The 12611-nt window shown below is 31.4% G+C and overlaps 1 protein-coding gene and 1 long non-coding RNA gene across 4 annotated transcripts; one reads left to right on the top strand and one right to left on the bottom strand.

Moving 5' to 3' along the window:
• Positions 1–2799: 2799 nt before the first annotated feature.
• On the bottom strand, positions 2800–5320 carry LOC110886556. 3 transcript variants are annotated; one of them, XR_002562883.2, is made up of 7 exons: positions 5178–5320; positions 4750–4851; positions 4526–4578; positions 4200–4434; positions 3785–3875; positions 3250–3676; positions 2800–3042 (listed from the first exon to the last, which is right to left on the bottom strand). It is a non-coding gene; the product is annotated as an uncharacterized LOC110886556 (long non-coding RNA). The 3 variants fall into 3 exon arrangements; XR_002562884.2 differs by having other exon boundaries at positions 4526–4575; XR_002562887.2 differs by lacking the exon at positions 4526–4578.
• Positions 5321–6175: 855 nt separating this feature from the next.
• LOC110883496 lies at positions 6176–6923 on the top strand. The gene is made up of 3 exons (XM_022131228.2): positions 6176–6279; positions 6501–6590; positions 6703–6923. The coding sequence occupies exons 1-3, from the start codon at positions 6217–6219 to the stop codon at positions 6862–6864; spliced, it is 315 nt and encodes a 104-aa protein (XP_021986920.1). The 5' UTR covers positions 6176–6216; the 3' UTR covers positions 6865–6923.
• The last annotated feature ends 5688 nt before the right edge of the window (positions 6924–12611 follow it).

Here is a 12611-nt window from a genome sequence, read left to right as displayed (position 1 = left end):
TCGGATGGAAGACGTTATTTCGGAAGTCAGATCCTGCGGTTTCCTTTGGGCGAAAAATAGAGCTAAGTTAAAGTCTTTGTCTTGGTCTGACTGGTATAAATTTGTAAATATGTAAGTTTGTTTTTTGTTGTTTGTTTAGCTGCCCTGTTTTATAGGTGGGTCGTTTTCTAATGAAGTTCGCCTTTCAAAAAAAAAGCCAAGAAAATGTAACCATCCCTTAAAAAATCCTTAACCTAAATTCTCCCCTTTGATTGTACGTAAATGGTGAATTTCATAAATTCACTTATTTAGCTATTTAATTTGACTTTTATTCCACTTTTAAATTTCAAGATTTGGGTTATGCTTTTATTGTATCCCATAAAACGAGGGATTGAATAAGAATAGAGTTCACATATTCAATTTTGTTGAATTTTGACAAATCTCTCAATATGACCCTGACTTACAAAAAAAGGTAACTACGATATATATTATAGGGACAGTATCTTACATATATATTTTTTTCTATTTTTATTGTTTTAAAAAAAGGGGGCTACTAAATCTACTCCCTCTTATTACTTTTTATACCCCCCATTTCCATAAAATCACATTTAAACTTGTCATATTTACCCCCTAAACAAGTCATATTTTTTTTCAAAGTATTCTTTTTTTGTTATAAAACAAATTCAAAAGTGTAAAAATATATTATAGACGTTTTTTTAAATTGTTTGTTTTTTTATGTTTATTTAAAAAACCATATTTAAAAAAAAAAGTTTTTAGGTATTGTTTACACTTTCTCAAATAGTATTTTGATTATGTTTTCTTTTATTGAACATCTTTACAAATTACTAATAACGTTTTTCATATAAAAACAATAATACAAAAGTTTTGAATTTTATTTTTGAGAAAAATCTACAGTATATTTTTTCCCTCGTCTAGTGTATATTTTAAATGTCATATATTTATTATTTTTAATATTTTAAAATGTTTCTTTTTTATTTTGGAACACCCATAATGCTAATAATTCAAAATAGAATGCATTAAAACTAATGATATATCGAAATAGATTCCATTGTTTCAGTTTTTATGTATTGAAATAGGCTTTAGTAATAGCCTATTTCGATGTCCACGTCTTTTTCGTTGTATAGGTCCTATTTTGATGGCATGCTATGTATTTTGATGTATATCGATATGTTTCGATTGTTTTATTGTTGTGTCGATGTAAGGCACTGCTGGTTTGAGTATAAATACCGGCAGTTGTCACTATGTTTAGTGAGCTTGAATGAGCTAGAGAGAGTGTGTAGAGAGAGAGAGAGTTCCGGTGTGCGTTGTATTTGTCAAGTATTGTACCGAAACTCTGTCGAATTAAATACACAAAATCGTTAAACGGTGAATCTTATTGTGTATTACATTCTCTCGCTCGGTTTGTGTCGTAGCTTAGATTCTGCACTCGCTACAACATCCGAAACAAGAAATCACGTTCATCCAACGATCCGTATAGGTACCTACACAATCATCCACCATCATCATCTTCGATCACAACCCTTACTACCACTAACGCATTGGTAAGGGTAATTTGGATATATAAATATTATATTTGACCGGGGCGCGACACTCTGATCAGTATCTCATTGAGTCTGTATAAACAATAATACAAAAAACTCCACATACATTTTTGAAATCAACCAGTTTAATATATTTTTTAAATGAAGAAGAGAAAAATATTTGTGAATCAACCTGATCCATTTGTTTTGCTTCAGAAAAGTGTTCACTTCGATCGAAGTCTTAAACTGGTTTTAACTTGTTTATAACATACTCTTTACACTAATTAAATTTGAATTTATATAGGTTGTTAATTTGTAGTTTGATAAAATAATTTTAGTACCTATTGTTTATTTGTTCACTTACATAGATGGTTTGAATGATTAATATGTGCTAGGGATGTAAACGCTATTTTAAAAGAAAAACTTTTAACTTTTTTGATAAATAAAAATTGTTAATTATTTTATAAACACATCTAAAGTATTAAAATTATAAAAGTAAGACCTTTAAAATATAAACTAGACAAGGAAAAAATCATAATATAGACTTTTTCAAAAAGAAAGTTCAAAACTTTTTTTATTATTTTTATAAGAAAAATGTTATTATTTATTTGTAAAGATGTTCAATAGAAAAATATAATCAAAATACTATTTGAGAAAGTGTTTTTAGAAACAATATATGAAAACTTTTAAAAATATGATTTAAATAAAAATTAAAAAATAAATATTTAAAAAAACATCTGTAATCTTTTTTTACACTTTTAAATTTGTTTTGTAACAAAAAGAATATTTTTTAAAATGATGATTTGTATAGGGGGTAAATATTACAAGTTTTAATATGATTTTATAGAAAAGGGGGTATAAAAAGTAACAAGAGGGGGTACATTTAGCCTACCCCTTAAAAAAATTCAAAATCAGTGGACATTGTTTTGGTCAACTCAGGACCATTTACAACGTTTAAAATTAAAAGCACTTTTATTGATACTTAATTTTATTTAAAGTTTCAAAATTAACACAGCCTCCCTTTAATTTTTCAGTGTAAGTTGGTCAACCAAAATTTTATTTTCGTCTAAAACAAACCCGATTGCACTAGAAATAAAATGTATGCATGCATGCATTTATGTCTTTACTAGGTTATTACCCGAGACTGCTTTCCGGGTTGTTTATTTTTATTAGTTAATAAACATGCCAATATACAGCCATGGCACAAGAACACCAGATTATTGCCAATTTGCCATAAAAAAGAATTACACCAATAGTATTTAGAAAAAGAATCATAGGGTGAGAATGTACTTTTAAATATTAATGTCATTTGGCTAAACTTGACGATGAAAGATTGCTTTTCTAAACAAATACTTCAAAACTAACAAAAGTTAAGATCACACCACTTTTGATAATTATCATTCAAAATTGTATATAATAAAAGAAACTCTAATGTGATTGTCAAACTGGACTTAACATATCAGATTCGATGAACCACCTAATAAAAATATTGCATCTTTCTCACTTGTGTCCGCATATGAACCTGCCATGTTTTGCATGTTAATACACTAAAATTACAAATTTACAACAAAGAGTAGAGATCTATGTAAAATACTTACGTTAAAAATAAAAACATGATGCTCATTGCTTTTTAATCTTTTATAATTTGACGTATTATACCAGAACAGTTTAACTTATGACATAATATATTTTTAAAAATTTTAAAAATCAAACATATTAAACCACTCACCTGGTCAAGGCACGACCCATTAAGCGAAATGTATTCACGGCTTCAGCCCAAAACTGACCAGAATGGCAGCTATATGTCACCATTCACGGCTATGAATCAGCCGCCGATCACCACCCGATTCAGCCACCGCACAACCGTAGCCACGCGCTACCACTAAATGCTAAAGTTTTTTGGCTGACGAAAACCCCGATATGTTTAAAGGTCAGCTTAGCTCGAGAAATATGCGATAACAACTAACTGTGGATCATTAAGGGCCAATATGAATTCAGGTTGAAAACGGGTCACAACACCTTTTGTAGATCACTGTCGTTGATGCTATGGTACTGTTATCAGTGGCTTCAAATACAGTGTTGGCGATGAAGGTTGCGTAACTTTGGTACGTGTGTCCCGACAACTAAAGTTGCAAGGTCGTTCAGACGTGTGGGAACTGTTGCATCATTGAAAACAATAGCTCCTTTAGCATGGCACAAATTTGAAACTAAGTCGATGTCAACGCATTTTAAAAACGTACTGCCAAGCGAGTCAGAAGACTAACCTGCACCAAGAGGCTTGCCATGGTTCATCCTTTTTGAAAAAAAAAACAACCTGTTTATGACTTGATTACAAACTACCAGCCCATTTACAACCTGCCAACCCATTTAACACATCTAAGTTAAACATCATATTACACTATTCAATGATATAATTAATATAATCATGTAATAATAGTAAAGTAACATAACTTTGTGCTGGTCAATTATTTTGGACCATCACAGAAGTTGACTTTTGAAGTGGAAAATATTCTAACAATTATGAGCTTTATCTTCATTTTCTGAATTAACCGTTGGAATATTTTCAAGCCTTCTGAGCCATAAAGTTTATAAGCAATATATAAATTAATATTAATAATGTAACAAAAAGTTTGTAAGCAATATATAAATTAATATTAATAATGTAACAATATATGGTACCTCTGATGTCTACTTGGTGACTATCCAATAAATAATGTAACAAACACCATGAGAAGTGAAGAGGGTCATAACAATATGGCCTAGCCATATGTGATACTTGATGCTGGCCTCAGAAGTTAGCCCGAACAGCAACAATATAGACGATCCTCGAGTCACTGGGAAGAACAAAAATGCTAGACACAAGTTACCAATTAACCCGAATCGTAGAGCCACTGAACTCAACTTCGATTGCCATCTGTCAACCAAAACAATCTCGGGTTAACTACTTAACTATACCATGTCGAACAAAAATACGATGATCATGTCTATGTGTTTATACACCTAACCTGCACATTGAAATCACCTCTGTTGTTACCAAACCACTTCAGCAAGTTCCCTTCTTGTAAAGGATAATACAACATAACATTATAATTCAATCACATAAAATTAAACAGGTAGCAATATCCACAAGAACACATTCCAATTAGAGAGCAGTGACCCTAAATTACTTATATTAAAAAAAAAACAGAACACACAAATTAAAAGTAAATAGCAGTGGAATTCACAATACCTTTACGGCAAACTGGTTTTCATTGCATACTTTCTTTTCTTATTGAAAACCCTTTAACAATTCATAATATTTTTCTCATCAATTCCATCATCATCATTCTTCCTGCACAAATAATACCTAAAAAAATCAAAATCCAAAGAAAACTTGAAATCTAAAAAACCCTAAAATCGATGGAAACAACAACGACATAAATCTATAATTATTACATGGTTTGACGAAATCCGGTAACAAATATTCAATGTATCACTTTGATACACAGCAAAAAAAATGAAAATCAACAACGATAAAGTGATACATTGATGTTATCAGATGTTAATCGGAAAAAAGCATCGCCGATGATATTATCAAGAAAAAATCAGAGAGATTAAGGATGAAGACGACGATCGAAGCGAAAATGGAATCAAATACGGGATTACATGTTAACATACCTTGATGTTATCAGATGTTAATCGGAAAAGTAGATAAAAGCCTGCATCGCCGATGATATTCTCAAGATTTACGCAGAGAGAATCGAGAGAGAAAGTGTTCTATCTAGGGTTTCAATGTTCTAGAAAGGCAGAGAAGATATTTTAGAGGATTTTATACCATCCAAATATAACGGGTCGGGTCATTATACGGGGCTTCATTGCGTAAAAAAAAACCCAGTAGTTTTCCCGCCAAAAGCTGATCTAGGAAGCCCTAATATTGTGCCAAGTGTCCCAAATTTTTTTTGTTTATTATCTATACTATATTATAATACATGAGGGAAGGATTCCCAAAAGTTAAGAACTTCTTCCCCCATTATTTATAAATAAACCCCTAGAATGAGGGTAAAGTGGTCTTTTAAACCATAATTATTTTTTAGTCCCTCAATCTATTACATTTAAATCCTTGACATTTAACATAATCATGGGTAATTAGTTACACTCCCCCCCCCCTTTAATTCTTTAATGTATTCCTGTGATATCTTACAACCCGTAATGTTTTAAAAAAATCCGAAGGTGCCATGACGATCGGCACATTTTTTTAAACGTTTCGATAGTTGTCTTTTTTAGTTTCGCCGTGCGTTCATAAAGTACAAATAGTCGATGCGTAAATGTACAATTGATTAAAGCCAACATTTGTTTTTTACCCAAGCCAGCTTTGACCATTACCTAGCTACCGTACATTAACATTTATTTTTACCCAAGATTTTTATTTTGAACGGCATTAATAAACTAAAATATTCCCTAATTTTACTTGTACAGAGTCAGTTTGTTGTGGCATGTTTAATATAGTAAGTATAGATAAAACTCACAACAAACTTCCTATTAAACATGCCACAACAAACTAAACATGATATGTGCATCTTATTTTAAAAACTTAAAACTCACAACAAACTTCCTAAATAAATGGATGACCAATCTAAAACTAAACCCTGATGGACTACTATAAATACATAGCAAACACTCACAATTCTACATTTCTATTGCTAAACAGATTTAAAATATGGAGCCAGTTCTGAATTCACTTGATGCGAAAAAACAAGCATGCGATATTGAAAAATCTAAGGTCGGTTCTATGATAAGTTTTGTTATATCGCAATAATGAATAATTGTTTTCTTTTATTTACTTTTATGTGAATACTAACTTATTTGATTTTTCAGGTTCAACACACCAATTTAAACACCCCAGTTGTTGAACAAGCTTTTGTTAGTTTTTAAGTAATATTTTCGCTTATAATCTTTCATATTAACAAGTTCGTTATGTTATTATTTGGTGTTTTATTGTAGGATGATGGTGATAATAGTGTTGAAATTATTTCTTATGGTGCAATGTTCAGTCCATACAAGTCTAAGCTTCAACGTCAATTTAGTGAAGAGGTAATTTTAAAATTTATTTAATCTTTTTTAAATTTTTTTATTCAATATTTGTTCTTTTTTTAAATTTATTTAATCATTTTTTAACTTTTTTATTAAATTTTTGTTTTTTAAGGATCGGAAGTATGAGAATCAAAAGAAAAGATCTAAGAGACTCTCTAAATGGAAATGGGTCGATGTTATAAATTTAGATGATTCTGAGGACGATGAGAAAGAAGATGAATTAGATGATACTGCTGATTCGAGCACAAACAAGAAAAACGGATCAAAAAAGTAGAGATTTTAGATGAAATATATCAAGTGTTTTTATGTTTTTTTCATTTTCAGTTGTTTTTGTTTGATATAGACGATCCCATGAATAATAAAGTTTATTTTATATTTGAAGTTTATGTTTTGTATTATTTTATGGCACTTATAATTTACATCTCGATTGAACTAATATACTTTAGTACTTAATCATGTTCGTATTATATAATTTACATGTTCGTACTTGATCATTTCCAAAGAGATAAATTTGATTACCAAGAATGGCCAAAACATGAAAACTACCTCTTGGTTTGGACTAAATTCAAGATTGTATTTACAAAGCACACTAAACTTATTCAATTTAACAGTCATGTTTCACGAGGATTTCGTATATATCCATTAGTGCCTTCTATAAAAAAAACTGTTGGACGACACGAGATATGAAAAAATAATTATATAATATTATAGATTTTTCGAATAATTTGTATTTCTTAAATAAAAAGATAAAGTTAATAAAGATATAAACTTTTACATCCTATTTTTTTTATAAAAACTGTTTTATAAAAATATGATTTTTTAAATATTTATAAAAATGAAATTTAACATTAGTTAAAGGTGTTTAAAACGTACCTACAAGTCACCTACTATTTTTTACTTTTTACTTTTTCAAAAACGAAAATTTTAAAATTAAAGTTTATTGGATGAGTATGATGTGGATATTTAAAAAAGTTATGGACTTTAAACAATAAAATTATAAACTTTATCATTTCACCAACAAAATAAACTTACTTTATAACGATAGCAACTTATTTTTTATTTTTTGTCATTTGTTTAGTATTTTTTATTAACAAACGAATCTTTACATGTTTAAAACAGTTTTTCTATACTTTATTTATTATTAATTTTTATAATAAAACAAAACTTTGATATTTAGTAGATAGAAGATAAACTATGTTCCAAAATTTTAGGAATTATTTAATACTAATTTACGGATTAGTAGATAGATAGTAAACTATATCCCAAAATTTTAGGAATTATTTAATACTAATTTACGATATTTAGTAGATAAATAGTAAACTATGTCCCAAAATTTTAGTAATTATAAGTCAACTAATAAAAAAAATAATTATTACAGTTATTCTTGGATATTAATCTAATAATTTGCATTTTTTAATTAAAAAGTAATAAAGTAATAAACTTTAAAGCTAAACTAAAAAACTGAACTTACTATGATATAAAGTTAATAAAAAAATAATTATTTTATAAACATTTTTATAACAAGTAATATAAATAAAATACTCCAGAAATTTACAATCTTTACTAGATAAATTCTAAACTGGGTTTCAAACTTTTAGGAATTATAAGTTCAACTATATTGTTATAGATAATATTAGTCAGTTCTAAAATAATTATTTACCAACTTGACTAGATACATAGTAGTAGATTGTGTTGCATATTTTTAGGGATTATTAGTTAAAAGTAGACTCATATAGATAAGATTAGTTAGGAACTAAAAATTTGAACTTAGTATGATATAAAGTTAATAAAGATATAAACTCTTATCATCCTATTTTTTATAAAAACAGTTTATGAAATCTTATAAAAATATAAATTTTTTATATATTTGTAAAAACCCGGAATTTAACAATTTAAGTTAAAGCTCTAAAACGTACTTACGAGTCAAATACCATTTTTTATTTTTATAAAAACGAAAATTTTAAACTTAAAGTTTATTGGATGGGTACTATGTGGATATTTATAAAAAGTTATGAACTTTAAAGAATAAAATTATACTTTATAATTTAACCAATAAAATAAACAAACTTTACAATTATAACAACTTATCTTTTATTTTTTGTCTTTTGATTATTAATTTTTATAAAAAAAAACAATATTTTTTGTCTTTTGGTTATTATTTTCTATAATAGAACAAAACTTTTACATATGTGTAAACTTATGACATATATCCACCACAATAATGTTATCATAAATATTATACGAATAAGAAAACTACCAGAAACGAGTTTTGCAATGCAAAGTGTCGCCCCCGCCGCATCGCGCGGGCACCCTACTAGTATATAATAGATGTATGGGAAAGATCTGTTAAAGAAGTTTGTTTTGTTTAAAATGACTAAGAAGAACTTAAAAAAACTCAATATCTAGCTCAAACGAACTTCGATTGAACTTATTCTAGCGGCATTAAAACCAACTTGTCGAACCCTAAACTCTAAAGCTAAAATTTCCTAAAGCTAAAACCTAAAAATTAAACCCTAAATGCTAATACCCAGTGGCGGACCCAGGATTTTTTTCCTGGGGGTGCGAAATTTTTTTAAAGACTTTAGACCCCTAGCTATATAAAAAAATCGGTTCATAGCGGGTCGGATCGGGTCTGGTCATGTAAAACAAGTAAAAATAAACAAACAAAGTTTTATAGCGGGTCGAATCAGATCGGGTCGGGCCTATTTCAATTCTCAAACAATCAAACCCTAGTTCCTAACTTCCTATCACATTAACAAACAAAAAAACATCAAAGTTCAAACCATCCCTACTTTTATTTCTCTTAATCATTCAATAAAAGAACAAAAAAACTTATCTACAACGTAACTTGGTCTTTAATTAGAATAATCCGGCGAAAAAAAGTGGTTCAACCCCTTTGCTCTTTGAGAAATCGCGGCATAACTTCCCTACTCATTGTTCATTCCTAATCCTATCACATACAAAATAAACAAGGATCTTCAAGTGTTCAACCATAGCCCATGTTCCTTAATTTTCAATTTAAAATTTTGAATTTCAAACCCTAGTAATTATTATTTGCCAACCAACAATCATATAATCAACAAAAATGTTTGCCAACCAAAATTTTGAATTTCAAGCCCTAGTAAAAAACATGTACCTATCAGGGGCGGCCTGAATTAACCAGTTTGCAGCCGAAATTTTGCAGTCGCCGGCCGCAATTATGCTGTTGTTGGGCGCTGAAGTGAGGGAGAGGGAGGGCAAGAGTCGCTGACAAGTGGCAGCGATTTGGGTTTTTTTTATTATGTGGACTGGTTTGTTTAACAAAACTAGTAATTGGGTTGGGCTTGAATGGGTATTAAGTTATTGGGCTTGATGGATTGAATTTAAGTTTTATTACATAATTTGATCGGGTTTCAATCCGTGTTCACAGTTTTTTTACATAAATTCCTAACATTTTTTTCTAAGGGGTGCGGACGAAAATTTCCAAGGGGTGCGGTCTGGATTTTTCGCGAAAAATACCACTAAATTTTTTTTTTCAAGGGGTGCGGCCGCCCACCCACCCCATAACTTGGGTCCGCCCCTGCTAATACCTAAAACCTAAACCGTAAAAACTAAACCCTAAAAGCTAAGATGGTAAAGCTCGACGAGGCATATCTAACGCCGCATGAATCAATTTAAAGAAAGTTCGTTTGAGCCGGATATTAGTTTTTAAAATACTACTTATCAGCCTTGTTAGACAAAACAAACTTCTTATTTTAACACCTCTCTAAGTATTTAAAAACCAATGTTTTCAACGCCGAGTCGGTCCGTTCAGTAAAGAAACCGCTTTGATAACCAACATGATTTTAAGACATGTAAAAATTTCCGTTTGTGAGAGTATGTGTGACGCCTTGCAACAATTCTCCTATATATTAAAAAGTGAAGCAAATGAACAGTAAACTACAAATATAATAAATATTATATACAGTTTTTTTTATAGTTTTATTATCTTAATATTATAATAATTGTTATCTCCTTTACTTTTTAAGTCTGATAAGCTTGGTGTTAACCAGTACTTGTATCGAAAATACCGGTTCATTATCGGTACATGAAGGTAAAAACTAGCACCAGCCTGGTACATAAAACGTCAAAAGTCGGTACCGGATTGAGTTTAATAATCTTTTAGTTCGAGAAATTTGGTACTGCAAACCCAATACCATTTGCTCATCCCTGGTCACGGGTACCGTACGAACACCAACGGTATCGTACAACTTTTTTTTAGTTTCAGGGGTAGGGATGAACTCGGTGCCAACTGATACCGAATCGGTATATGAAGGTAAAAACCGGTAGCGAACCGGTACTAGGAACGCCAAACGTCAATACCGAACTGGTACTTAGGATTTTTCGGTTCAGGAAATTCGGTACCGGTACCCATTACTATTTGATCATCTCTGACTACGGGCTTCTACCGAACAACATCATTACCATACAACTTTTTTAGTTGATTTTCTTTCGGTTATTTTTTAGTGTTTTTTTCTACATTTTCTTTTTATTCTTGTCAGTGATTCTACGTGCAACGCGCTCGTAGTGATTTCAAACACATATATACACAGACTAAATAACAAAAAAAATTCCGACGGTTTTTATAACTAGTTTAATTTTATTTTCAAATAAAAGTAGTCTTTGTAAAATAGTAACGTAAATTTAAAAGTTCTTTTATCTAAACCCTATTCAGTAACAAAAATATTAACTAATTATTATATGTTCACATAAATAACATTAATTTAATACATAAATAGTGTTTAAATGTTATTATAATTGACCGAGTGATTGCCATTTTTGAAACACACGAGTGACATGTTCATTCAATAGTAGATATTGGCTTAATTGAGCCCCTTGGGCAAGCAACCGCACAGCATCCATCCTTACCGTGTCACCATAACGCTAAAAGATTGACACTAGTCCGATTTGAGACTTAGGCTTGTGCGCCCTTAAAGGAGTACATATAGAGTTGGCTTAATTAAGGGAAAGCAGACTCGCCTGCCACAGCCCAGTTAACTATTGGAATCAGGAGCTTCCGATCCCATCCCTTCAATCACCGTTACTCGATCCGAATTGGAACCGAACTACCACACTACGTCCTGCTGCTGCTTCCCTGGTCTGACTGGAACTATTACTAAATGAGATTTCTGGACCACGTTGATGGTACCAGCTTGAGTGAAGGAAGTTGCAGTAGAAAGAAGAAGGCATCGTTGCCCAACCAATCAGATCAGTCACCGGGGAAAAACGTGGCAAGTCCTGATCTAAAGATGTTGCTTGGAGAAGGTGGCAAAAGAGCGAAGCGAGGGTCTGAAGGAGGCAAGATGGACGAAGTGGAAGTTACCTTAGCCCCTAAAACTAGTTGGAAGAAGAATCTGCCCATCTTTTTTCTTGATGAATCGAGGGGAACCTGATAGAAAATATGGCACGAAGACTGCCCGAAAGGGGGTCTCATCTCTCTCTGCAGCACTTGCCGCCTACCCCTGAAATGGTCGAGAAAGTAGATCTGGTGAACGAACCAGCTTGAGTGAAGGTTATTATTCCAGTACCAAGTTCATATTCTAATTGCAGGATCCACAAACGAGACTGAAAGTCGAAGTGGACTACAACTCGATCTCGTGTTTGCTCGGGTCTTGTAACATCCTGTTGCTGCCTATTTAACTAAGGCTCTCTCTTGACCGGCTTGGCATTGGGGAGCGAAGCGATCGATCTTGTTTGACTGAGGTGCTCACTGGGTCTTTCAGATTGGTAGCTTCTTTCCCGTCTTGGTCCGTGTCGAAGAGAAAGAGCGGGTTCTCACTCATAGATGGGGAGAGATTGGCCAAGCTCCGCACCAGGATATCAAAAACTGCAGAATGCCACACCAGTGCAAGAGCAGGAAAGAGAGGATCAGTAGTTTTAGTATCCGTGAACTGAGCATATTATACATCTTAAGCTTTTCTATCCTTCTAGCCCAAGTGAGACTCATTTCCTTTTTCTCAGTAGTGAATGGATTCATTTACGGAGGTTCTTTTTCGTCTGTTT

The sequence above is a fragment of the Helianthus annuus genome, chromosome 10 (assembly GCF_002127325.2).
Source record: "Helianthus annuus cultivar XRQ/B chromosome 10, HanXRQr2.0-SUNRISE, whole genome shotgun sequence".
Taxonomy (NCBI): Eukaryota; Viridiplantae; Streptophyta; class Magnoliopsida; order Asterales; family Asteraceae; genus Helianthus; species Helianthus annuus.
This window is presented reverse-complemented; position numbering and strand designations above follow the sequence as displayed.

What these genes read in the sequence shown, in the direction of transcription:
- LOC110883496 (XM_022131228.2), top strand. Translation starts at nt 6,217, where the DNA reads ATGGAGCCAGTTCTGAATTCACTTGATGCGAAAAAACAAGCATGCGAT. An exon ending in GCGATATTGAAAAATCTAAG is followed by an intron (nt 6,280 to 6,500) that starts GTCGGTTCTATG and finishes GTTTTATTGTAG; the next exon opens with GATGATGGTGATAATAGTGT. An exon ending in AACGTCAATTTAGTGAAGAG is followed by an intron (nt 6,591 to 6,702) that starts GTAATTTTAAAA and finishes TTGTTTTTTAAG; the next exon opens with GATCGGAAGTATGAGAATCA.